The sequence below is a fragment of the Sorghum bicolor genome, chromosome 6, assembly GCF_000003195.3.
Source record: "Sorghum bicolor cultivar BTx623 chromosome 6, Sorghum_bicolor_NCBIv3, whole genome shotgun sequence".
Classification (NCBI taxonomy): Eukaryota; Viridiplantae; Streptophyta; class Magnoliopsida; order Poales; family Poaceae; genus Sorghum; species Sorghum bicolor.
The window spans coordinates 52,911,637-52,936,469 of record NC_012875.2 but is presented as its reverse complement, the minus strand read 5'-3'; the positions used below and the strand labels follow the sequence as shown (position 1 = coordinate 52,936,469).

The following is a 24,833-nucleotide window of genomic DNA, read 5'->3' as shown; positions in this document are numbered from 1 at the left end:
ATGTGTTGTTATATATCAACACTTCATAAGCATATGTGTTATATTCTACATGATATATCATATTTCATTAGAATCCTAATCTAAATAAAAAATAAAGATAGCAACAAATTTACCATGTTTTAATATAATACTAAGGTATATTAAGAGGTAATATTAGAATAATACAAGGTTTAACTAATTTCTATTATTATTATTAAATAAATGTCTTCGAGCTATATATTATTGTAAATATTAACTATCTAATACCATAGATATTTATCAATAAAATAAATTATAGAGTTTAATTTTTTATAAAAAAGATAAATATAAATAAATATGTAACATCCATTTGATGTCCGTTGTAACCCATGGACATATTTGCTAGTATAAATATATATAGCCATGGAAAAAGCCAAAAAATGCTTTAGTCACTGCCAGGTGGGGCAGACCTGTTTCCTTGACGGGCGCCGTACGCTGCCCGTCCAAAGCCCAAACCCGCCCGCCGCACAAACGCGAGACGCGCCGACCGCCGAGGCACACGGGCTAGAGCACAACGCAAGCCGCGCGGCCCGTGAAGGCGTGTGAACCCACCCGGAGCCGCGCCACGTCTTCTCCCCCTCCTGAATCCTGACCTCCCCCCTGCCCCCTCGTCAAGCTCATCATCCGCTTCCGCCTCTCGGATCTCGCCGTGCACCGCCGCTAAATTCCACCCACCGCTCCGCACGCATTTGCACCCAACACCTCGTAGATCTCTCCAGATCTACGCGCGCGCCGCGCGCTGCCATTTTTTCCGCTCCGATTCTCCCCCCACTCCAGTTTACGCCCGCCCGCTGTTTTCACTTCCGTTGACTGATTCCCGCTCGCATTTCCACACCCCGCACTCTGTTCGGAATTGGTCTTGATGGAGTGAAGTCCTAGCAATGGCGGAAGACGCGCGCGAGTTGTCCGATTCCTCCCCGGCGCCGCCGCCGCGGGAGGAGGGCTCCGACGAGCAGTTCGCGGCCGTACCGCTCGGCGACGAGGCGGGCGTCGTCGAGGTCGAGGAGGAGGCGGCGTCGGATCCGGGGATGAGTACCGGCACGCCGTCCACGCCCGCGACGCCCTACGAGCCGTCCCCGCGGCCCAGGCGGCGGCCGCGGCCGCCTGGAGTGCCGGCCGACGCGCCGCAGGAGGTGGTGCGGGCGGTGGAGGAGGCGATCGCGGGCGGGGCGGACCTCCTCCGCGAGGTGGTCTCCCAGGAGCAGGGCGAGCTGGCGCACTCCGTCGTCGACGTGCTGCTCGGCACCATGGGCGGTGCGGACGACGCAGTCGACGCCACCGGCACCGGCGCTCCTCCCACCGTCATGACCAGCTCGCGTGCCGCTGTCGTCGCCGCCGAGCTCCTGCCTCATCTCCCCGAAGACGACGAGCCGTCGCCGCGCACTCGTGCAGCCTCGGGTCTGCACGCCGCTCTCCGTGCCTGCACTCGCAATCGAGCCATGTGTTCTTCCGCGGGCCTCCTGGCTGCCCTCCTCGCGTCCGCAGAGAAGCTATTCGTCGAAATGGATCAGGGTAGTAGATGGGACGGGACGCCACTGCTTCAGTGCATTCAGATACTGGGTGGGCACTCTCTTAGTGTGAGAGATCTGCATTCCTGGCTTGATTTGGTTAGGAAGATACTTGGAACGAGCTGGGCCACACCACTTATGCTAGCACTTGAGAAGGCCATGGGCAGCGTGGAAGCAAAAGGTCCTGCTGTGACATTTGAGTTTGACGGGGAGAGCTCTGGTCTGCTTGGCCCAGGTGACAGCAGGTGGCCCTTCTTAAATGGATATGGGTTCGCCACTTGGATATATATAGAATCATTCTCGGATACGCTTAGCACAGCAACAGCTGCCGCGGCCATTGCTGCTGCTGCGGCGGCAACATCTGGAAAATCATCAGCAATGTCAGCTGCTGCGGCAGCCAGTGCCCTTGCGGGAGAAGGGACAACACACATGCCGCGACTCTTCAGCTTTCTCTCTTCAGATAACCAGGGCGTGGAAGCCTACTTTCATGGCCAGTTCTTGGTGGTGGAGAGTGTGGGTGGGAGGGGTAAGAAAGCTTCTTTGCACTTCACATATGCGTTCAAGCCTCAGTGCTGGTATTTTGTTGGGTTGGAGCACACAAACAAGCATAGCTTGCTTGGAAAGGGTGACAGCGAATTGAGGCTGTATGTTGATGGTAGCCTGTATGAGAGCCGTCCATTTGAGTTTCCACGTATCTCAAAACCACTTGCATTTTGCTGCATCGGGACAAATCCACCGCCAACTATTGCAGGCCTGCAGAGGCGCCGGCGGCAATGCCCATTATTTGCTGAAATGGGGCCTGTCTACATCTTCAAGGAACCAGTTGGGCCAGACAGAATGAGACGGCTAGCATCCCGAGGAGGAGATACACTGCCCAGTTTTGGACATGGCGCGGGCTTGCCATGGAAGACAACTAATGATCACGTTAAGAGTATGGCTGAAGAGAGCTTTACACTGAACAATGAGATTGGGGGAAGCTTGCATCTTCTTTACCATCCTAGTCTTCTCACTGGGCGGTTTTGCCCAGATGCCTCACCTTCTGGTTCATCAGGTTTTAATTCCCCAGATCTCCTCCCTCTGTACTTAGAGTTGACTATATTCTGTTTCTCGCACCTGCACCAGCATTGCCATTTATTTGAATTCATTAATTTTAGTCTATGATCCATGTTAGTACATTTGCTTTCCAAATTTGAAAATACCCATTGCAAATGTTTTAAAGGAGGGAATAAATGTTGAAAATCACTGAATCCCTTTAATAGGATTGCAAAGCTATTGAAACCGGGTGTATCATATTTCTTGTTGCTCCTGCTACGCCTGGATGCCATTGTGTCATGGTCTCACGTACTCTATATATGATCTAAGTATCTAACTGGTACCTTCTTCTGTTGAATTTTAGGCACTCATCGAAGGCCTGCGGAGGTTCTTGGATTGGTTCATGTCTCATCTCGTGTGCGACCTGCAGAATCTTTATGGGCCTTAGCTTATGGGGGTCCAATGGCTTTACTTCCGCTAACCATAGGCAATGTGCATGTGGACAGCCTTGAGCCTACACCTGGGGACTTGCAATTGTCCCTTGCCACTGTTTCCCTTTCTGCCCCAGTTTTCAGGATTATTTCCCAAGCTATTCAACACCCTGGAAATAATGAAGAATTATGCCGGACATTTGCACCAGAGCTTTTATCACGTGTTTTGCATTATCTGTTGCAAGCTCTTTCAAAGCTGGAAAGTGGAGAAGAAGCACTGACTGATGAGGAGCTTGTTGCTGCCATTGTATCTTTGTGCCAGTCTCAAAGAAACAATCATGAACTTAAAGTGCAGCTTTTCAGCAGCTTGCTGCTGGACCTAAATCTATGGAGTTCATGCAATTATGGTTTACAGAAGAAGCTTCTGTCCTCTCTTGCAGACATGGTATTTACAGAGTCTGCTTGCATGCGAGATGCTAAAGCGATGCAAATGCTTCTTGATGGCTGCAGAAGGTGTTACTGGGTAATTCAGGAACCGGATTCAATCGATAACTTTGCACTTACTGGAACAAAGAGATCTTTGGGGGAAGTGAATGCTCTAGTCGATGAACTTTTGGTTGTTATTGAACTGCTGCTAGGAGCAGCATCTTCAACAGCAGCCGCAGATGATGTCCGCTGTTTGATTGGATTTATTGTTGACTGCCCACAGCCTAATCAGGTACTTGGGACTTTGCTTACTAGACAAACTTTGTTAAACTTTCACCAGTGCTTTCTATCCTTTCTTTTTTTTCCTGCTGAGCTATGAATAATCTGAATGGGAAATGCATAAATCTTCCATGTCTTACTACAAGTGTGTTATTAATTATGTATTTATTGGCAGGTTGCAAGGGTGTTGCACCTCATATATAGGTTGATTGTACAGCCTAACATCTCTAGAGCCAACTTATTTTCTCAGTCCTTCATCACTAGTGGTGGTGTTGAAGCACTACTTGTTCTTTTACAACGGGAAGCTAAAGCAGGTAATAAAAATATTTTGGACCATTCTGGTGCAAATTTTAGTGAAAACAATGTGCCCAAGGATAGAAGTTCCAACAGAAAAGCTGATAGTGCTGACACAAGAAGTCAGGTTGATGAAACTCAATCAGCTGAACGTCATGAAACTGTCTTCCATGAAGAAGCCGCTGAACATGAAGCCACAAAAGCAAATGATATGCTGGACTCAAATGTTGGAAGTAAAGTGACTGGTTCTGAGAATGGGCTTTTGAAGAATTTGGGTGGCATTAGCTTCTCAATTACTTCTGATAATGTCCGGAATAATGTTTACAATGTTGACAAAGGTGATGGAATTGTTGTTGGCATTATTCACATTCTTGGCGCTCTAGTTGGATCAGGTCACCTGAAATTTGATTCTGGTGCTGGAAGTCCAAATATACCTGCTGGTAATCAGACCACACTTAATGAAGAAGGAAATACTACGTCAGAAGATAGAGTATCATTGTTACTTTTTGCATTGCAAAAGGCATTCCAAGCAGCCCCAAGGAGACTGATGACAGCAAATGTCTATATGGCTTTGATTTCTGCTGCGGTATGTAGTTTTTCTGAATGCTGCATAATTGGATATATTTATTTACTTACACTGCTCGGCTTCATGTGATTAATTGAAGATGGTAGCTCTTGGTTTACTTCTCTACTTTCAACCCTCTTGTGAAGTATATAACCCTTTTCTTAACATAGAGGTCCTATTAAAAATTGATGCTTCAAATAAAAGTGAGGAAATAATAACAAAAGAATCTACTGATCTGTTCTTCAATGGCCATCCAAATAAAAATGAGCAGAAATGCTAAATTGACTCTGCCTAAATGAGGGGCTGGGACCATAAGAATTTTCATTTGGTTTTTGTTGTATGCAGTTTGATATGTTTACTATTTTTATTTATAGTAGCATACAAGCAAACCAAAGCTTTTCAAGTTTAATGATCTGATCCTTCCTCCCAATTTTATTGAACTGTTTTTTTACAGTTCAAAATTTATAGCTTGAAGTTTGCCATGTTCTTGAATGCAGATTAATGTTTCATCAGCTGATGAAAGTCTTAATCTTTATGATTCTGGTCACCGTTTTGAACATATCCAACTTCTACTGGTTCTGCTTCGCTCGCTTCCATACGCATCTAGGGCATTCCAAGCTCGTGCCATACAGGTCTGTTTTCATTGCCTTACAGTGAATTGTTGCATTATTTGTATTATCATGTCCATTCTACCTTTTTTATCAGGAAAGTAGATGAGGGTCCTTACTGAAATAAATATATTAGTTTATTAATAGACTAATGCAGTAGGGACTTTTTCTTGAACGCGCAGGAGAACTGCACATCATTAACAGAACTTATTTAAAGAAGACCCGCATAATCCTTTGGTCAAGGCTACAAGTCTTGACTCTTGAGCAAAGTCAAAGCTACTTTGTTTTCATATATGCTGTGTATAGTTTTGCCTTTTCTCTTTGTAATATCGTTTTTTTACTGTCAGATAGCGAACACTACCAATTTCGAAATTATGCTGTATGTTAGTCGGCTGCGTTTGCATTCTTAAACTACTCCCATGTAGATTTTGAAATCTTAGGATTACATGCCAGTGTTGCTACTGGATGCCTTACATCTCCATCAACTTCATAACCCCAGTTGCCATGTTTATATCAGTAAAAGTCAGCCAAATCGTTAACGGCATCTTTGACACCATGTAGCCAAACAACTACGCTCACCTGTACTGTGCTACATTGTTATATGCTCTTTGTTCTTTACAGACTAAGACTTGTATGTTTTTTATTTTTCTTTTTTAGATCTTGTTTAATTTCTTATGGTGTCAAAATATTTCTATGTCGTTTCAGGATCTTCTGTTTTTGGCTTGCAGTCATCTAGATAACAGAACTACAATGACCTCAATTGCAGAGTGGCCAGAATGGATTTTGGAGGTTTTGATTTCTAACCATGAAGTGAGTGTCACAGGCCTTTTATCATATTTTTCTAACAAGAATCGAGCTCAGGTGACATAAACTGTATTTCTTCATTTCACATATTCAAACTGTAGATGGGCACAAAGAAAAATGCTGATGGTGTAAGCATTTGTGAGATTGAAGACCTCATACACAATTTCCTGATTATAATGCTGGAGCATTCAATGCGACAAAAAGATGGGTGGAAGGCAAGATTTTTAAGCAGAACATCCTCAGTAACGTACATGTTTCATAGTGTCACGGCTATCTGCCCATCCCTACTTTGTGGATAGGTTTGTGATGGTTGTATTACAGGCAAATTCTTTTTTTTTTTTTCATAAGATCTTGTTTGTCCTTTCGCTGCAACTATTTAGGATGTGGAGGCAACAATTCATTGTGCGGAGTGGCTCTCAATGGTTGGAGGATCTAGCACTGGAGACCAAAGGATCAGGTGGTCCCTTCACTCTTAAAATTCTGTAGGTTAGCTATATATATCAGGGTAGTTGTTCAAGAAATAATTTCAGAACTTCATTCTAAGATATCTGCACTCCAAAGCCTAGGAAGCAGGAACTTCTCAAACTCCTTAGGCAACACTATTTATTTTCTCTGCACTATGTTTACCGTTACCCTTTTCTGTTACTGGGATTTTTTACCCTGCATTTTTGTGACAACCTTCTACTTTATATTCTTTTTAAGGCGTGAAGAATCATTACCTATTTTTAAAAGGAGATTGTTGGGTGACCTGCTTGATTTTTCTGCCAGGGAGCTTCAAGTTCAGGTACTCCTTTTCTTGACATGATCTGCCTAAGCATGGATCTTTTTATACATTGTATTGGCAGTTGTTTTTTATATCTCTTACTGTTGATAATTTCTATAGTTAATTTTTCATGTTTTGTTTTTTTCTCTTCCTATAAAATAAATGTTTTTAATCCTTCTCTGGCTTAAATTGTGATATATTAACTGGGGCAATGCAGTAGCACTGCAATGTAGCAACATTTTTTCTGTTATGTTGTCAGGAATACTGACACTCAACCACATTTCTATTTGTAGTTGTTTGGTCCTAGAGGATAACTGTAATATATTTGTTGTAATTCTGAATGGTTTACATTATATCATCATCATCATGCAGATTGTTGCAATGTACTAGTTTTTCCCTGAGTTCTGTGGCTATTCTTATGTAATGTCTTTCTTTTGCTTGTGTGTCCAGCAGACTGAAGTAATTGCAGCAGCTGCAGCTGGTGTTGCAGCTGAGGGTTTGTCTCCTGAAGAAGCAAAAGTTCAAGCTGAGAATGCTGCTCATCTCTCAGTAGCACTAGCAGAGAATGCAATAGTTATTCTGATGCTTGTGGAAGATCATTTGAGATCACAAGGTCAACATTTTTGCACATCCCTTACAGGTGATAGCATCACATCTTCCACAGCAATGGTTTCATTGGCTGCCAGTCGGTCAAATTCTTTGGGCACAGCTGGTAAAGAACCGATGGCTGCTGGGGCCTCAAGACGGACATCTTTGTCCAGTGATGCTGGTGGCCTTCCTCTGGATGTATGTAACACACGATGGCTATATGTCATTGCATTTTTCTTGGTATCTAGTGAAATTAAAAAATAATTAACTTTTGACTGTTCCTTCATGCCTACATGGCTTATGCTGATAGACTATTGCCAACAGATAGTTGAACTTTATTCTTATGAATATTTTCTTCATTTTTGTCTGCTGTGAATGAAGCAGTTGCTTACTTCTATGGCTGATTCAAATGGACAAATCTCTGCTGCCGTGATGGAACGTCTTACAGCAGCAACAGCAGCTGAACCTTATGAATCTGTCAAGCATGCATTTGTGTCTTATGGGAGCTGCATAGCTGATCTTGGAGAAAGTTGGAAGTACCGAAGCCGTTTGTGGTATGGTGTTGGCATTCCACCCAAATCTGATATATTTGGCGGTGGAGGAAGCGGTTGGGAATCTTGGAAATCTGTTCTAGAGAAGGATTCAAATGGGATTTGGATTGAATTTCCACTTGTGAAGAAATCAGTTGCTGTGCTGCAGGCACTTCTGTTAGATGAATCTGGACTTGGTGGTGGTCTTGGTATTGGAGGGGGATCTGGCCCTGGTATGGGGGTTATGACTGCCCTCTATCAGTTGCTAGATAGCGATCAACCATTTCTTTGCATGCTCAGAATGGTTCTTGTTTCGATGAGGGAGGATGACAATGGTGAAGGTGATGCTTTTACAAAAGATGTTAGCATAAAGGATGTGGTATCAGAAGGAATGGACCAGCAGGCTGGAAGCATGATGTCATTTGATGGCAACAGTTATTCATCTCCAAGAAAACCTCGATCTGCACTTCTTTGGAGGTAACTGCATCATTTAGCAAAGTCAGATTCACAGCTCATCTTGTTGCTGAATTAACAAGCTGTGCTAATGCTAAACTGCCGATGGTTTCTCAAAAAAAAATCCTAATGATCTTTGTTAGGAGTTGGAGCATTTGTTGTAATTGACAACTACTTCCGAACCAGAAAACTTGATGTTTTAGCTCTTGGACACTAGACTAGGGTTGTATCAGCTTGAGATTGCAGCCTGCATGCCTCCATGCATTCCTTTAAGTAGCACCTTCAATAAATAGGGGTACATAGATAGTTTCCATTGAGCACTAATCTATTCTAAAAATCCTAAAACATCAAGTATCTTGGGATGGATGGAGTAACTAATAATCAGAACTTCAACAGTAGCAAGTTGCTTTCATATATTTTGTTGAAGTTTAAGTGAATTGCCAACATCTCCCCATCTGCTTAGGATTTTGGGTGCAACTGTTGGCACAATTTTAATAAGAATTGTTTGCTCGCTCCAATTCCACATTTCCACGAGGGTGAGGGAGAGTGTTGCGCATTTCCCCATCAGATTTGGCTTTTGGGTGCAACTAATCAGTGCATGCAGCTAAATATATTATATGATTCGGCTTTTTAGTCGATCATGGGTGGCCATTTTGTTGATTTCTAAATCTTGTGACCGTACAGTGTGCTTGGCCCCATCCTCAATATGCCAATAACGGAGTCTAAGAGACAGAGAGTATTGGTTGCTTCCTCTATTCTCTATTCAGAGGTGAGTTTCTTTCGCATTATCACTTAATCATGTAATTTGTCTCATAATGAATTTGAAGTCATGCGCCTTAGTAGACAAGTACACTGAACATGAACTCCTTTTTAACTTCTTTTCTTGATGCATGTGCTATGGATTGTATGGTCCCAACATTACCTTTTATTTTCTAGAATTTGTTAGTTGCCTGTCTTCCAAATACTTTTTTTTGGCCAAACACTATTATATTAATGAATCCATGGGAACGTTGTAAAGAAATGTGCATACCATATTCATCTTTTAGGCTTCTAATTTTTTGTTCATGTATTTTTTTTAATGATATTATTCACGGAATATAAAGAAGTTATATGTTAGTCACAAGAGTTTGCGCTACCTTACCCTTGATGCAGGTATGGCACGCTATTGGCAGGGACAGGAAACCCCTAAGGAAACAATACATTGAGCTGATTTTACCACCGTTTATAGCAATTCTTAGAAGATGGCGGCCTCTTTTGGCTGGTATTCATGAGCTTACTTCTTCAGATGGACAAAATCCACTGATTGCTGATGATCGTGCTTTAGCAGCAGATGCGTTACCCATTGAGGTACTACTGGCTGTCTCCCTAGAGGCTATTGCTAAATTTTGTATCACTGGCATATTGATGATAAATCAAGAACATTGTTTTTGAGGCGACGGTCGTCGCCTAGGCGACAAGGCGTGCTACGGGTGCTGGGCGTCGGGGTTGCCACGACCTTCGACGGTATGGCGTCCGCCTCACACGGTTAGGCATCAACTAGGCAAGAAATGGCGTCCGCCGGACGCCTAGAGCCTTGCCGCAGACGCCAGGTGCGAACTCGCGGGGGAAAAGTACCAAAATCACTGTGGCCCCGCGGGAATCGACCGCGTGTCCGCGCCAAAAGCAAAAGGGCGGGAATCGACCAGGCCCTACACTGCTCTTCACGCGCGAAATCTCCCGCTCAGGCTTTTACTATGAGTGCGGGTGAGGGAGAGGAAGAGAGAAAGGGGTGAGCGAGGGGAGAGGAACAGAGAAGGGGGCGGGTGGACATCGAGCTCTCTGCTTGAGTCCGTCGGTCGGTCGCCCCTGTCGCGTAGCTGCACCTGCTTCTCCACTCGGCCTTCTGCACCTTCAGTGGAGCCGCTCCTGCATCTCTACTTGGGTAGTCCTCTATTGATGTCCGCCTCCTTGAGTCCCTGTCACTGCTGGCCGTCCGCACCTGCAGCCAGCTACCACCGGCCATCCGCAGTGCAGCTTCGAGCGACCATCACCGTCCGCAGATCCGCCCATTTCAAGTCACCGTCGCCTTCCGCAGTTCTGTCCGTTTTGAGTTTGTCCGTCCGCTTCGAGTCTGTCCGCACCTGTACACCCCCTGCCTCATCTCGTGTTTTGGCTCACCAAATCTGCCGCTTTTCACATTTGTTTGCTCTGCCTTTGCTCATACTGGTGCGTGTCCTCTGCTCTGCCTTTTTCTGTCACATACCCACATACGAAGTATACTAGTGCTTGGGTTGTTATCTTCTTTGACTATTACATATAACACAAAGCGGATCTTTCTTTGGTTAGTATATCTGTTTGGGTTCTTTAATCTTTACACTTTTACAGTACACAAAGTAGAAGTTTTTCTTCCTTTAATTAGTATAATACTTACTGATTAGTACTCTTAGCTCTACTAGTATGTGCTAGCCTAAAGAATTGGGAATAAACAAGGCATGTATGTGCTGCACTAGTATCTATAATTCTAACTTATGTAACACCTTCATGGTGCCTAAAATGTGCATATGGCGTCGCCTAGGCGTCCGCCATAAGCGCCTAGGCGTTGTGAAGGGGGTCTGGCACCGCGCCTCGCCACAACGCCTCAAAAACAATGATCAAGAAGGCAATTTACTGTGCTTATTTTACTCATATTTGACGCTTAAACTAGGAAAAACTGCAACTCAGAAAAATATGTATCTTTTGCTATAGAATTATGAAAGAGAACAGTTGGATTGGTTCTAAGGATGTGCAACTAACCACAGATTGGTAGCTTTAAGCCTCTAACTAAATCGTGTTTTTTTACGTTGATGTTTTAAGAGTGGAAAAGTGTTGTTGTATATGGTTTCTAGGAAATACATGGTTATATCTTCCTAAAGTGCCCACTGCCCACACCTCATATGGCCTGTTCGGAATTCATTCAGGGATTTCAGAGGGAACAATTGATTTGTTATGGTAGCCAGAGAAAAAAAATGCTACATTACAAATTGAACCTTAGATTATGCTATGTTTTACAAGATTCATTCTAGGCTTAAAGAGGGTGGTTTAAGGGACATCCAAAATTTGGCATGGTTGCAAACAACACAAAACTTGTGTATGCTCATCTTGTGCTCTTCCTTAGTAAGCGTGCACAAATATAAAGTATCTGGTTAGGTGGCTCGAGTAGCACTCGTCAGGTGGGAGTGAATTTTAGGCTGGGATTAAAAAAAAATCCCCTCATCTGTCCCACACCAAAGCATAAATCTAAGGTCGAACCCTGGCCATGGTCATTCTCACATGGGCTACGGTGCCGCTGTGTATGGGTGGGGCAAGGGTTCGGGGGTTTTGTCGACCTGCATGAGGTCTTCTTCTTAGCAAAATGCTCGGAGGTTGTCTAAACCACTGCAGGTTGAGTTTTTAAGGATTAAAAAATGGAGGCAGCATGGTTTTTGTCCATGTTCACCAAATTAGGTAATCTGATTATTGTGAAACCCAGAAATTGATCATAATTTGTATTACGCGTGTGTCTCAAGTTCTGATCTTTGCTCGTCTGTTAAAAATCATCGATGCCTTATATTTTGCTTCTTATTGGACAACTGTTAAAATAGTATTTGCTGTTGTGGACATTGATATTTAACTGATCTCTTTGTCCTGATATTCAAGACAAACATTGTGTCATTTAGCATGGCAATCCTTGTGAGGAGTTTTTAGTGGAAAAAAAGTTGCTGGTCGTGTTATGTTTAAAGATTAATAACTTAATATCATATGTTATCAAGTCTTCTTCTCCAGAGAATACCATATTGATTGGAAGTTTTTTTTTTTGTCTCATTTCTTTTGAGCTCAGGCTGCTCTTTTGATGATATCGCCTGGTTGGGCTGCTGCTTTTGCGTCACCACCAGTTGCGATGGCATTGGCCATGATTGCTGCTGGTGCCTCAGGGACAGAAACAAGAACACCTCCTAGGAATACCTTGAATAGGCGTGACACAGCATTGCCTGAGCGCAAAGCAGCAGCAAAACTACAGACTTTCTCAAGTTTCCAGATGCCTATAGAAACATCAGCTAACAAGCCTGGGTCCACCCCAAAGGACAAGGCAGCGGCAAAAGCTGCTGCATTGGCAGCCGCTCGTGACCTTGAGAGAACTGCTAAGATTGGTTCAAGAAGGGGCCTTAGTGCTGTAGCGATGGCAACATCAGGACAAAGGAGGAGTTCAGGCGATATCGAGCGTGCAAAGAGGTGGAATACATCAGAAGCTATGAGCGCAGCTTGGGTGGAGTGCCTGCAATCAGCTGATTCTAAATCAGTTGCAGGAAGGGATTTTTCAGCCCTTTCATACAAATATGTTGCAGTTCTTGTTTCTTGTTTGGCCTTAGCACGAAACTTACAACGAGCTGAGGTAAATCCACTTGGAACACTTTTTTTTAGTTATTTATATAATTTTTTATTCCTTATAAAATTAGGAAAATGCAGATGGAGAGGCAAACACTAGTTGATGTGTTAATTCGGCATCGTGCCTCAACAGGGCTTCGAGCATGGCGGCATCTTCTTCATTGCTTAACAGAGATGGGTAGACTATATGGACCTTTTGAACATCTGTGCACTCCTGTTCGTGTACGTACTGATAATAATTTCTTTTTAATCTGTTTCTCTGTTTTGTTTCATCATGGAAACAGCACACTGTTGACCAGTACAATCTGAACCTGACGAGTTGCTCTGTAACATGCTCTACATATGAGAACGTATATTTAATAATCAATTTTACTACTCTGTGTTGCAGGTTTTCTGGAAATTAGATTTTACTGAAAGCTCTTCAAGGATGAGAAGATTTATGAAAAGAAATTACAAGGGTTGTGATCATTTAGGTGCAGCTGCTGATTATGAGGACCGGAAGCTTCTTAGTACTTCTGCACAGTCAAATGAACACAACTCTGAGGATGCTAATTCTTCATTAACAAGCACTCTTCCATCATCTGCTTCTGCAATTATGGCTGATGCCATGTCAATGGATGACAGAAATGTGGAAAATGAGCAGTTAGAAACTGACACTACTCGCAGCAGTGTTGATGATGATCAGCTTCAACATTCTTCAGCAACCGATCAACAATCGGTAAAAGGATCGATAGGTTCAAGAAGTTCTGACATTTGTGCTGATCGGAATTTGGTTCGATCTACAGTTCTTGCACCTAGTCATGTGCCTAGTGAAGCCGATGAGAGAATTATTGTTGAACTGCCATCATTGATGGTGCGACCGTTGAAGGTTGTTCGAGGAACATTCCAAGTAAGTGATTTCTAGACGTGTTTGTCATCAGTGTCTTCTCATAAGAATTCATAAATTAAAATGTTTTCTTTCCATTATTTGAAGGTTACCAGTTTATGCCAATTAGCTAATTACACATTTCACCTTCAGTATGAATGCATATTGCAGATATTATCACCTTCAGTATGAACTTCTTTTGTGTTGTCCAATATTATGTAGTATGGTACAGTGCATTGTTTTTGAAGCGTTGTGGCGAGTCGTGGCGCCAGTTCCCCTTCACAATGCCTAGGTGTTTATGGCGAACACCTAGGCGACGCCACATGCACATTTTATAAGCTAGAATTATAGATACTAGTGCAGCACATACATGCCTTGTTTATTCCCATTTCTTTAGGCCAGCACATACTAGTAGAGATATGAGTACTAATCAGTAAGTATTATACTAATCAAAGGAAGAAAAACTTCTACTTTGTGTTCTGTAAAAGTGTAAAAATTAAAGAAAGAACCCAAACATATATTATACTAATCAAAGAAAGATCTACTTTGTGTTATGTAATGGTCAAAGAAAATAACAACCCAAGCACAAGCAGGCATTAGTCTACTCCGTACGTGGGTATGTGACAGGCCAATAATATAATATAAAAAGTGGCACACTGTATTCAGAGCAGAGTACACGCACCAGTATGAGCAAAGGCAGAGCAAACAAATATGAAAAGCGGCAGATTTGGTGAGCCAAAACACGAGATGAGGCAGGGGGCATACAGGTGCGGACAGACTCGAAGCGGACAGACAGGTGCGGTGCTGATGGACCTGCGGAAGGCGACGGTGACTCGAAGCGGGGGACCTAATGATGGCGATGGCCGCTCGAAGCTGCACTGTGGATGGCCGGCGGTAGCGGGCGGCAGGTGCGGACGGCCAGCAGTGGTAGGGACTCGAGGAGGCAGACATCAATAGAGGACCACCCAAGTGGAGATGCAGGAGTGGCTCCACGGAAGGTGCAGAAGGACGAGCGGAGATGCATGGGCGGCTACGTGGCAGAGGCGACCGGCCTGCGGACTTGAGCAGAGGAGCAACCAAGCAGAGCTCGATGTCCACCTGCCCCCTTCTCTCTTCCTCTCCCCTTGCCTGCCCCCTCCTCTCTTCCTCTCCCTCGCCCACACTCGCGGTAAAAGCCTCGAGCGGGAGATTTCGCGCACGAAGAGCAGTATAAGGCCTGGTCGATTCCCGCCCTTTTGCTTTTGGTGCGGTCGTGCGGTCGATTCCCTTGGGGCCACAGTGATTTTGGCGCTTTTGCCCTGCGAGTTCGCATCTGGCGTCTGCGGCAAGGCTCTAGGTGTCCGGCGGACGCCATTCCTTGCCTAGTCGATGCCTAACCGCGTGAGGCGGACGCCATACCGTCAGAGGTCGTGGCGACCCTGATGCCCAACGCCCGTAGCACGCCTTGTCGCCTAGGTGATGACTAGGCCACGCCTCAAAAACAATGGTACAACGACCTTCCTTCTTAATGCTAAGATACACAAACTCTCATATGTATTCTAAGACAACGGTACAGTGGACTTCTGTAGTTCTAGAGCAATTATACACAATTCTATGAAAAAGTCGTGGTGCATTAGTTACAAATATCTCAACAATTCTCGGCGAGATTTCATTTTGGCTATTGAGTTGCATGCATCGACCAATTCAACCCAAAAGCTTAAGCTGATGGGGACAGGTGGGCAATTCACTTATATTCCAACACTCCCCCTCACGTGGAGGCTCCCTCAGGCCTCAGACGTGGAATAGGAGCGAGCAACAATTATTTTATTTAATTGCGCTAACCAGGATTCGAACTCGAGACCTCTGGCTTTGATACCATATTGAGTTGCATGCACCGACCAATTCAACCCAAAAGCTTAAGCTGATGGGGACAGGTGGGCAATTCACTTATATTCCAACATTGGCCACTACAGTAAGTTAATGGTGTAACATAGATTACTAACAGTGTGCTACAAAGTAGGTAAAATTTCTGGTGGTTATTCGCTGATACATGTACTAGAGTTAACATGTTTGAGCTGAAAACACAAAAGACTCGTGTATATTGTCTGACATACCGGTGATGTTACATGTGTCTTCTGTGAAATTATCTATGCTACTTACCATGATATATATTATATTCTGATCTCTGGATTGTGAAAAAAAGGTAACATTTCTATTGTTTGATTTGTGATTCGCTTAACTAGCAGTCATCGTTATATCACATTTTGTTGTTGGAATGTTTGGTTTTATATTTTTACCGATTAATCTGCTTTTATTCAACTTCCACTTTAGTTTCTAATGCATGTCATTTGCCCCCTTTAATTTGTTCCCAGGTAACTTCAAAGAGGATTAACTTCATAATTGATGAGCATTCAAATGACAGTAACATTGATGATGCTGCATCTACTAGTGGCCAATGCGATCAACAAGATAAAGATCGAAGCTGGTTGATCTCATCACTTCATCAGATATATAGCAGACGGTAAACCTTACTTTCCGATCAGGTGCTATTGTTATAAATTGCTTCTGGTCTATCATCAATTTCATTTTTTTTTTCTTTTGGGATAAGTAAATCACACTCTATATGTGACTTGTTACCTTACAGGATAGTTTATTTTCTGTGTGCCGTTCACTCATTTTGTGGGTCAAAATGACTTGTTGCAGATACTTGCTACGTCGAAGTGCTTTGGAACTATTCATGGTAGATAGGTCGAATTTCTTTTTTGACTTTGGGGTACATCCTTAACGAAACACTATCACATAATTTTAATTTGTTACCTGTTGCATCTGAATAACTATATTAAATTCATGTCTACTTGCTGTAGGATATTGATGCCCGTAAGAACGCTTATCGGGCCATTGTTCATACCAAACCTCCTAACTTGAATGACATCTTTTTAGCTACCCAGGTTTGTGTTCTGAGCATTTTAACCCGATATCTAGCATTGTGAATATGCAATAATAGGTAGTCATGTCTCCTTTTTATTTCAGAGAGCTGAGCAGATTCTTAAAAGAACTCAGTTGATGCAGCGCTGGGCTAATTGGGAGGTACACATACATTGCCCTATGCAATATGTTGGTAGTTTATGTAAGATAATCTGCTGTTCGCTCCTGATCTTTTACTGCAGCAGAGGTTAGGCAATAGGCCAACTCTGCTGTAGCAGTATGACAATAGTGCCAACTGCCAAGTAGTGGCTGTAGTAAAAGTAGGTTTACTAGTGTTAGACAACTGTCATTCCTTGATTAGGATAACCCTAGGAGGGTAGCAATAGTAGAGCATACATGGGCCTCATGGGCCTAACCACATGGGCCAATACTCAAACCTACACATGGGCCAATACTCAAACCTATACTCAGTCTGAACTACCGGCGCCGCGGAGTTTGCAGACTGGACACGAAAAGAAGAACAACACACAACACACGAGCCCCCCACAGACGCAACTAGCCACTGGTGATGTTGAGGCTGGAGCGGAACTCGGTGAAGGTCGAGGACGGGAGACCCTTGGTGAAGATGTCGGCGAACTGGGAGGTGGTTGGGACGTGTAGGACCCGAACATCGCCGATGGCAACCCGATCCCGGACGAAGTGTAGATCGATCTCCACATGCTTGGTCCTCTGGTGCTGGACCAGGTTGGTGGAGAGGTACACCGCACTGACGTTGTCACAGTAGACCAGCGCGCTCCGGGAGAGAGGGCTATGGAGCTCGGCGAGAAGCTGCCGGAGCTAGGAAGCCTCAGCCACGCTGGTAGCAATAGCGCGGTACTCCGCCTCGGCACTGGAGCGGGAGACGACTGGCTGGCGCTTGGACGACCAGGACACCAGGTTGCCGCCTAGGAAGACGGCGTAGCCGGAGGTGGAGCGGCGAGTGTCTGGACACCCGGCCCAGTCGGCGTCAGTGTAGACGACGAGCTCGGTGGAGGAGGACCGACAGTGAAGGAGTAGGCCAAAGTCGACCGTGCCGCGGAGGTAGCGAAGGATCCGCTTGAGAGCAGTGAGGTGTGGCTCCCGGGGATCATGCATATGTAGACATATCTGCTGAACTGCATAGGTGATGTCGGGCCGGGTGAAGGTGAGGTACGGCAAGACTCCGATATGCAGTGGGATCGGTCACTGGGGTGCCCCCCAGCTCTGACAGCTTGCCCTGTGTATCAACCGGAGTGGAGCAGGGCTTGCAGTCAGTCATCCCAGCTCGCTCCAGAATATCAAGAGTGTACTGCCGCTGGTGAAGGAGTAATCCAGCAGGATGAGGCTCAACAGTGACCCCGAGGAAGTGATGTAGTGCACCCAGATCCTTCATAGCAAACTCCTGCTGAAGAGAGGTGATGATCCGCCGAAGGAGTGACTCACTGGAGGCTGTGAGAACAATGTCATCAACATAGAGCAGCAGGTATGCAGTCTCAGTGCCACGGTGATAGATGAACAAAGATGTATCTGACTTGGCTTCCACAAACCCCAGAGTCAATAGGAAGGCAGCAAACCGATGGTTCCACGCCCGGGGGGGCCTCCTTGATTAGGCTAACCCTAGGAGGGTAGCAATAGTAGCATACATGGGCCTCATGGGCCTAGTCACATAGGCCAATACTCAAACCTATACTCCAACAACTAGCTGTACTTGTAGTTGGCTAGAGTTGTATATACACCGTGTAATAGAGCTGGCTGAAGGCAGTTCAGTTCAGTTGCTGCACTTGTGTGTGTGAGTGTGTGCTGTGCTCAACCCTGTTCCTCTTCTACCTCCAACCCTAAAGTGTTGTGTGAGTGTGGTGCTGCTCACCTGTGCAGGCCAGCCAGCTTCCAACATTTTTGGTATCTAACTATGTCTAATTTGTTCAGCTCAGCAATTTTGAGTACTTAATGGAACTTAACACACTGGCTGGGCGCAGTTACAATGACATTACTCAGGTCATTATCCTTCATACTTAATATTTCTGGTCAAATCCAGTGACTTGTCGTCTTAATACTGTTTCTGCTTGTGCAGTACCCTGTTTTCCCCTGGGTAGTAGCAGATTACAAATCCCGAGTGTTGAATCTGGATGATCCTTCGTCGTATCGAGATCTTTCAAAGGTTGAACTTCACCTATTTGTTGCTCCTGTCTTTTGTTAATCACTAACCACAGCTGTGTTATTTGATGCAGCCAATTGGAGCACTAAACCCTGAACGTCTAAAGAAGTTCCAAGAACGGTACTCTACATTCGAGGATCCAATCATCCCAAAGTTTCATTATGGTTCACATTACTCCAGCGCTGGCACGGTATATCTTCTTAGTAGATATGAATCCGATGTTTATTTATAATACTGGATATGCAATGTGAATTATGTAGTGCGCAAGTGCTCTGGACCATATTTAACTCTTGATTAATTTGTAATAAGCAGACTATAAACGAGTCTAACGGTCATATGTGTCATGGTTTTGCCTGCATCAGTCAAAACTGTCTTAATTGTGATTTTACCCTTCGTATAACTCTGGTTTGTTGCAATCCTCTTTTGTCAATTGTTCTAATACTTAGGAAACCCAAAGTTGTCATTTCTTGCTCGATTATGTGGCCTGCAATTTTGATATTTGGTTATTGTCCAGTGCATACTTGGTTATCACAACATTTGATTTGTGTACTAACTACTATTATCCCTTGCAGGTCTTGTATTACCTTTTCAGAGTGGAGCCTTTTACAACACTGTCTATACAACTGCAAGGTGGCAAATTTGACCATGCTGATCGCATGTTTTCTGATATTTCTGGTACATGGGATAGTGTTCTTGAAGACATGAGTGATGTAAAAGAGCTAGTAAGTATACCGACAAGTGTCTGCAGTAGTTCCCATCGATCTTTACTGGTTCGTGGCGAAACCAAGTCTAGGTTGCAGCAATCTGATTATTTGATGGTAATTCATCTAGGTACCTGAGATGTTTTACCTCCCTGAGGTATTTACCAACATAAATAACATTGACTTTGGGACAACTCAACTTGGAGGGAAGCTAGGTAATCGCATTTCAACTATGCCCACTATGCAGCTGAGTAGATAAAAACAGTGATGCATTCCGGTACCATTGCAGATTCTGTAGAATTGCCTCCCTGGGCTGAGAACCATGTGGATTTTGTCCATAAACACCGGAAAGCTCTTGAGAGTGAGCACGTCTCTGCTCATTTGCATGAGTGGATTGATCTAATTTTCGGGTAAGCTGTATATTATCCTAGCTTGACCACTTTCTTGTGTGCTTGCACAGACATCCTAACGATAATTTGGTGTAGGTTTGCATCGTGCTAATATCATTGATGTTTTGTTCTATCTTCAATGGACACTCCATTTTGGTTGCATGTACAATAATATCTTAAGTTTGATAGATATGTACAACCATTCTACATTCGATTTTTTGCTTTTTTATCAGCATCTTTTGGCCATTAATAGGATTTTCATATTTCTCAGCTCCTAATTTAGATAAAATGGTCTGTATGGATTATTCTTGCTTTTAGCTATTCATCAACGAGTTTCTTATCTGTAGCTGTTAGAATAGGCGCCCTATGGGCTGGCCATGGGCCTGGCACCGAAGCCTATTTGGCTTCGCTGCTCAATGTTATAGTACATAGGAATAGTACCACATTGTCTACCCACATGGGGTGTTAGTCCTATGTATCCTATATAATCAGACTATGAGGCCCAATGCAATACATCAATCAATCCCGAGACCTATTCGCTCTCAGTAGCATCCTAGGAACTTGAATAAGATGCCAGGCATCCTTTTTGTTAGTTACCCCAAGCAGCCAGTTCTGATGTTCACCACCATGCCATACATACATCACCTTTTCATTGTTGACGACTCTGGTTTGCAGATATAAACAGAGGGGCAAAGAAGCGATAATGGCAAACAATGTATTCTTCTACATCACATATGAGGGAACTGTTGACGTTGACAAAATTACAGACCCAGTAAGTAGCAGGGTGCATAAGTTAGTCTACACTTTTCCTAGTAGTCTTTTTGTCTACCTTTTCATGTTTTGCTGGAAACACTTTAGGTGGAACGACGAGCTACACAAGATCAAATAGCTTACTTTGGACAAACACCATCTCAACTGCTGACTGTCCCTCACATGAAGAGGAAGCCATTGGCAGAGGTCTTACAACTACAGGTAATTTTATATTAGCAGTATTACTGGGTTGAAGTGTTTTTGTTGTTTAACCTGTTATAAGTTATGTTAGGGTTATAGGCCGATTGCTGCTGTAATCGGTGTGTCAATGGCAATTAAGCAACTCGTATTAAAAAGAGAAATTCCAGAAGTTGATTTGAGAAGTAGTTGCAACAAATTTAAATATATTTCTTCCATTGTATTTGCTAACCTATTCTGGTACCGATTGATCATTACCCCGCTTCCTTGTTCCTGATTAGAACCATGATTTAGCCTATGGCAGTCAAATTTACTACCGGTACGATATGAAGAATTGCATTGCTGGGAACCCACCAGCAGACCATCATAGTGACTCCATTAGAAGTGTTGAGGCACAGTTTTACCATTGAAGCTGGTTTCCTCATGTGAATTGTTTATGGTGATGGGATTAGTCCTGTATAGTTTAGTTGATAGTTGGACTAGTATGTGTAGAGAACTGAGAAATAACAATATCGCTTGGGGTAATCCACTGAAGCAAAGCAAGGATGGAAACCCAAAATTCTTTGTATGTATGGGGTGGTAAACCAGGCCTGAATCTGATCTAGTTATCTTTGTTGCATTTTGGTTAAAAAAAAACTGACTTATGAGGAACTAGGTTCCATGTAAATAAGAAATAGGCACCCAAATCTGAGTTGGGCAGGATTCGAACTTGGGTAATGAAGATGTAAGTTGATTTCTTGAACATATGAACCTAGCCATCTAGGTAACTTCTATTGATATATTTCTATCAGGATGTATTGTCCATCGTCTCTAACTCTCTATTTCCTTTGTTATTCTCGTGATAACCACTTCTGGCAGTTCTTATGCTGCGTAAGTAACTACTCAATCCATCCCAAATTATAAGACGTTTGACTTTTTTGATAACAAGTTTGACCATTCGTCTTATTAAAAAATTTGTGCAAAATTTCACTTTTTTTGTCGTGGCTTGGTTTATTAATAAAAGTTCTACAATAATGACTTAAATTTGACTCTGTTTGTATAATTTTTTTTGAATAAGACAAGTGGTCAAACTTGAAGTAAAAAAAGTCAAACGTCTTATAATTTGGGATGGAGGGAGTACTAAATATAGTATAGCAGTACTTACTGTCTAAATATAGTATAACAGTTACTAAGCATTCTTGTACTGTTGTACTTCATATTCATCACGGTATAGTAGACTATGTGGCTCACTAATATTTGGCATGGCTTGACCCTTTAATTTACTGTGCAGACAATATTCCGAAATCCAAGTGAACTTAAATCCTATGTGCTTCCACATCCAGATCGTTGCAATGTTCCTGCCAGTGCTATGCTTGTATCAAATGACTCTATTGTAGTTGTAGATGTAAATGTGCCAGCAGCACATGTGGCACTTCACCAGTGGCAGCCTAATACTCCAGATGGTCAGGGAACACCTTTCCTTTTCCATCATGGTAGAAATTCCACAAATTCAACCAGTGGCGCACTCATGCGCATTTTCAAAGGATCTGCTAGTTCTGCAGAAGATTTTGGGTTCCCAAGGGCTATAGCATTTGCTGCTTCTGCAATCCGCAGTTCAGCAGTTGTTGCTGTGACATGTGACAAAGAGATAATTACTGGTGATTGCTTCTTTTCTCGATTTATCTTTAGATTTCTTATTTCTTTTATTTATATTTGGTAACATGTGTGATCTACTTTGCTCATTCGTTTTTCTCATTTCACTTTCTTTGTGATGTACTGTCCCAACTTCTGGAATTCATAGGAAGCGATGCTTTGTTCTGCTACAATATTCCAAATTCAAACTAAGTCTACAGAAAGAATCCAGGGTGAACAAGGGTCACTCTGCTAATATGATTTCCTGTATCAATTGCAATTTGTCTTGCACTCAACAACTCTCCCTCTACATAAATTAAAAGTTAGGTTTTCTTTTGAAGTCTTTTAGGCAGGTAGTCAATGGCCTAATTACTCTTGAGCTATATAACTAGTTCTGAATTTGCTTGTTTTCATGATGGAGTGTGCTATGGTAATTATAAGCTTATTTCATTAGTTGGTTGTTTTTCCATAAATCTTCTTATAAAACTAAAAATCATTTTGCTCGATAATAGGTGGCCACGTTGATGGTTCATTGAAGTTGATATCCCCAGATGGAGCGAAGACGATTGAAACTGCTTCTGGACATATTGCTCCAGTGACATGCCTTGCTCTGTCTCCTGATAGCAACTACCTTGTGACAGGGTCTAGAGATACCACAGTTATACTCTGGAGGATTCATCAGACAGGCTCCTCACATAAGAAAAATGCTCAAGAACCTCCACCAACTACGCCAACAACACCACGCAGTCCTCTCTCTGGCAGCACTAGCAGCCTCTCAGAAACGAAGAGACGTCGAGTAGAAGGTCCAATGCATGTAATGAGAGGACATCTTGGGGAAGTAACCTGCTGCTCTGTTAGTCCTGACTTGGGACTTGTTGCTTCCTCATCAAATGCAACAGGCGTTCTTCTACATTCCTTACGCACAGGCAGGCTGATAAGGAAGCTTGATGTCGCTGAGGCACATGCAATATGCTTATCTTCTCAAGGAATCATTTTGGTTTGGAATGAAACAAAGAAAACATTATCTACCTTCACTGTCAATGGACTCCCTATTGCTACCTCAGTTCTATTACCTTTCTCTGGACAAGTTAGTTGCATCGATGTTTCTACAGATGGCCATTTTGCTTTAATTGGAACATCTTTGTTCAACAACTACAAGTGTGATAGCAGCACTGAAACTGGAGATCATGAGCTTGGACCCAATGGCACTGATGATGTATCAAAAAATTCTGAACAATCTGAAACTGAGCAAACTGTTCACGTGCCTTCAATCTGCTTTGTTGATCTGCATAAACTGAAGGTTAACATTAAAAACTTGGATTCACCTTCACTGTTGTCCTTTGTGCAATCCTCACCAGAAAACATTTTCTGACAGGTTTTTCATACTCTGAAGCTGGCAAAGGGCCAGGACATCACAGCAATTGCTCTGAACAAAGAGAACACAAATCTTCTAGTTTCTACTGCTGATAAACAGCTTATAGTCTTTACTGATCCCGCTGTAAGCATCCTCGATTCCTAATTAACAATGGATTATGCTTTTGATGAAATCAATATATTCACTTTCCATGTTAACGAAATATTAAAGAAGTGCTGTAAAAACATTTTAACATAATTTATTAATATTGCCATTGCATAGGAGATCACTATGAACTTTCTTCCTAATAGAGTTGGTAATATTGTAGTTGAGCTTGAAGGTAGTGGATCAGATGCTGCGGCTTGGTTGGGAAGGTGATGGCCTACTTCAGTAATGACCCGTGACAAAGATTCAATGTTCAGCTATCATTGCCTGCTTCCAGATTTGCCATCTATTAGTTATCATAGACAGTAGTAAAGTAATGAAAGGGATCCAGGCGTGGGAGACGCCATTTGTACAGAATTGAGGAGGGTTACAATGGTTGTGCAAAGGCTAGGTCATTTAGATGAGGAAACCAAATATTAGAAGAGAACTAAGAGAAGTAGCCTTGTAAAAATCTCAGATGATTTTGTAGAATGAGTGGATAGTAATTGTACACAATTTTGCAGGCCTTTTTTTTTTGGTCTTCAGTACAGTGCATTGCAGCACAGTCCGTCAAGCACTTTATGTATATCTGAAACAAATCTCTTGTGACTGTTGGCCCATCAGTGTTGAAAATATTGGGTTTTCACTTCTTATGAACCTACAGCGTCACTGTTTTATAGACAATTTGCTCTGTATCTCAAGGGCGGACTGGTTCTCCGTCTCTCGTTACTATTTTAGAAATTCTGCGCTATTAAATATGATTGTTCACCATTATTATCTGGACGAATTTATTTATTGTCCATTTCGAGAGTTCGAGGGACGGGACGAAGTGAGGGCGGAACGTCCTCTTTTGTCCTTTGTATTTCAGGCTGAGTAGGTGTCTAGTAGGAATCAGTATTATTCAACTTCGGCCAGGCACGACTTTCTGTTTTTCCTAAGGGACTGAACCTGGCTCTCACAGATACTACGATACCAGACGTTTTAACAAAACATCTTCAGCTCCGGTGGACTGGAGGCGCTTAAAGAGAGCAAAAAATGAACTATATTTGTTGCTTACAGGGACAT

The 24,833-nt window shown here is 43.1% G+C and overlaps 1 protein-coding gene across 2 annotated transcripts; it reads left to right on the top strand.

Moving 5' to 3' along the window:
- LOC8083384 (BEACH domain-containing protein C2) lies at positions 553 to 24,447 on the top strand. Of its 2 annotated transcripts, none has more exons than XM_021462803.1 (31): positions 553 to 2,577; positions 2,923 to 3,707; positions 3,870 to 4,574; positions 5,051 to 5,185; positions 5,867 to 5,971; positions 6,067 to 6,180; positions 6,346 to 6,422; positions 6,668 to 6,749; positions 7,179 to 7,514; positions 7,701 to 8,323; positions 8,984 to 9,068; positions 9,452 to 9,646; positions 12,135 to 12,686; positions 12,761 to 12,901; positions 13,068 to 13,568; positions 15,896 to 16,044; positions 16,227 to 16,296; positions 16,388 to 16,471; positions 16,554 to 16,610; positions 18,393 to 18,461; positions 18,538 to 18,624; positions 18,695 to 18,811; positions 19,194 to 19,343; positions 19,453 to 19,537; positions 19,612 to 19,732; positions 20,387 to 20,483; positions 20,570 to 20,683; positions 21,930 to 22,296; positions 22,783 to 23,570; positions 23,646 to 23,768; positions 23,953 to 24,447. In XM_021462803.1, the coding sequence occupies exons 1-31, from the start codon at positions 900 to 902 to the stop codon at positions 24,016 to 24,018; spliced, it is 8,658 nt and encodes a 2,885-aa protein (XP_021318478.1). In that variant the 5' UTR covers positions 553 to 899; the 3' UTR covers positions 24,019 to 24,447. The 2 variants fall into 2 exon arrangements, with proteins under 2 accessions (XP_021318478.1, XP_021318479.1); XM_021462804.1 differs by having other exon boundaries at positions 7,182 to 7,514; positions 23,953 to 24,425.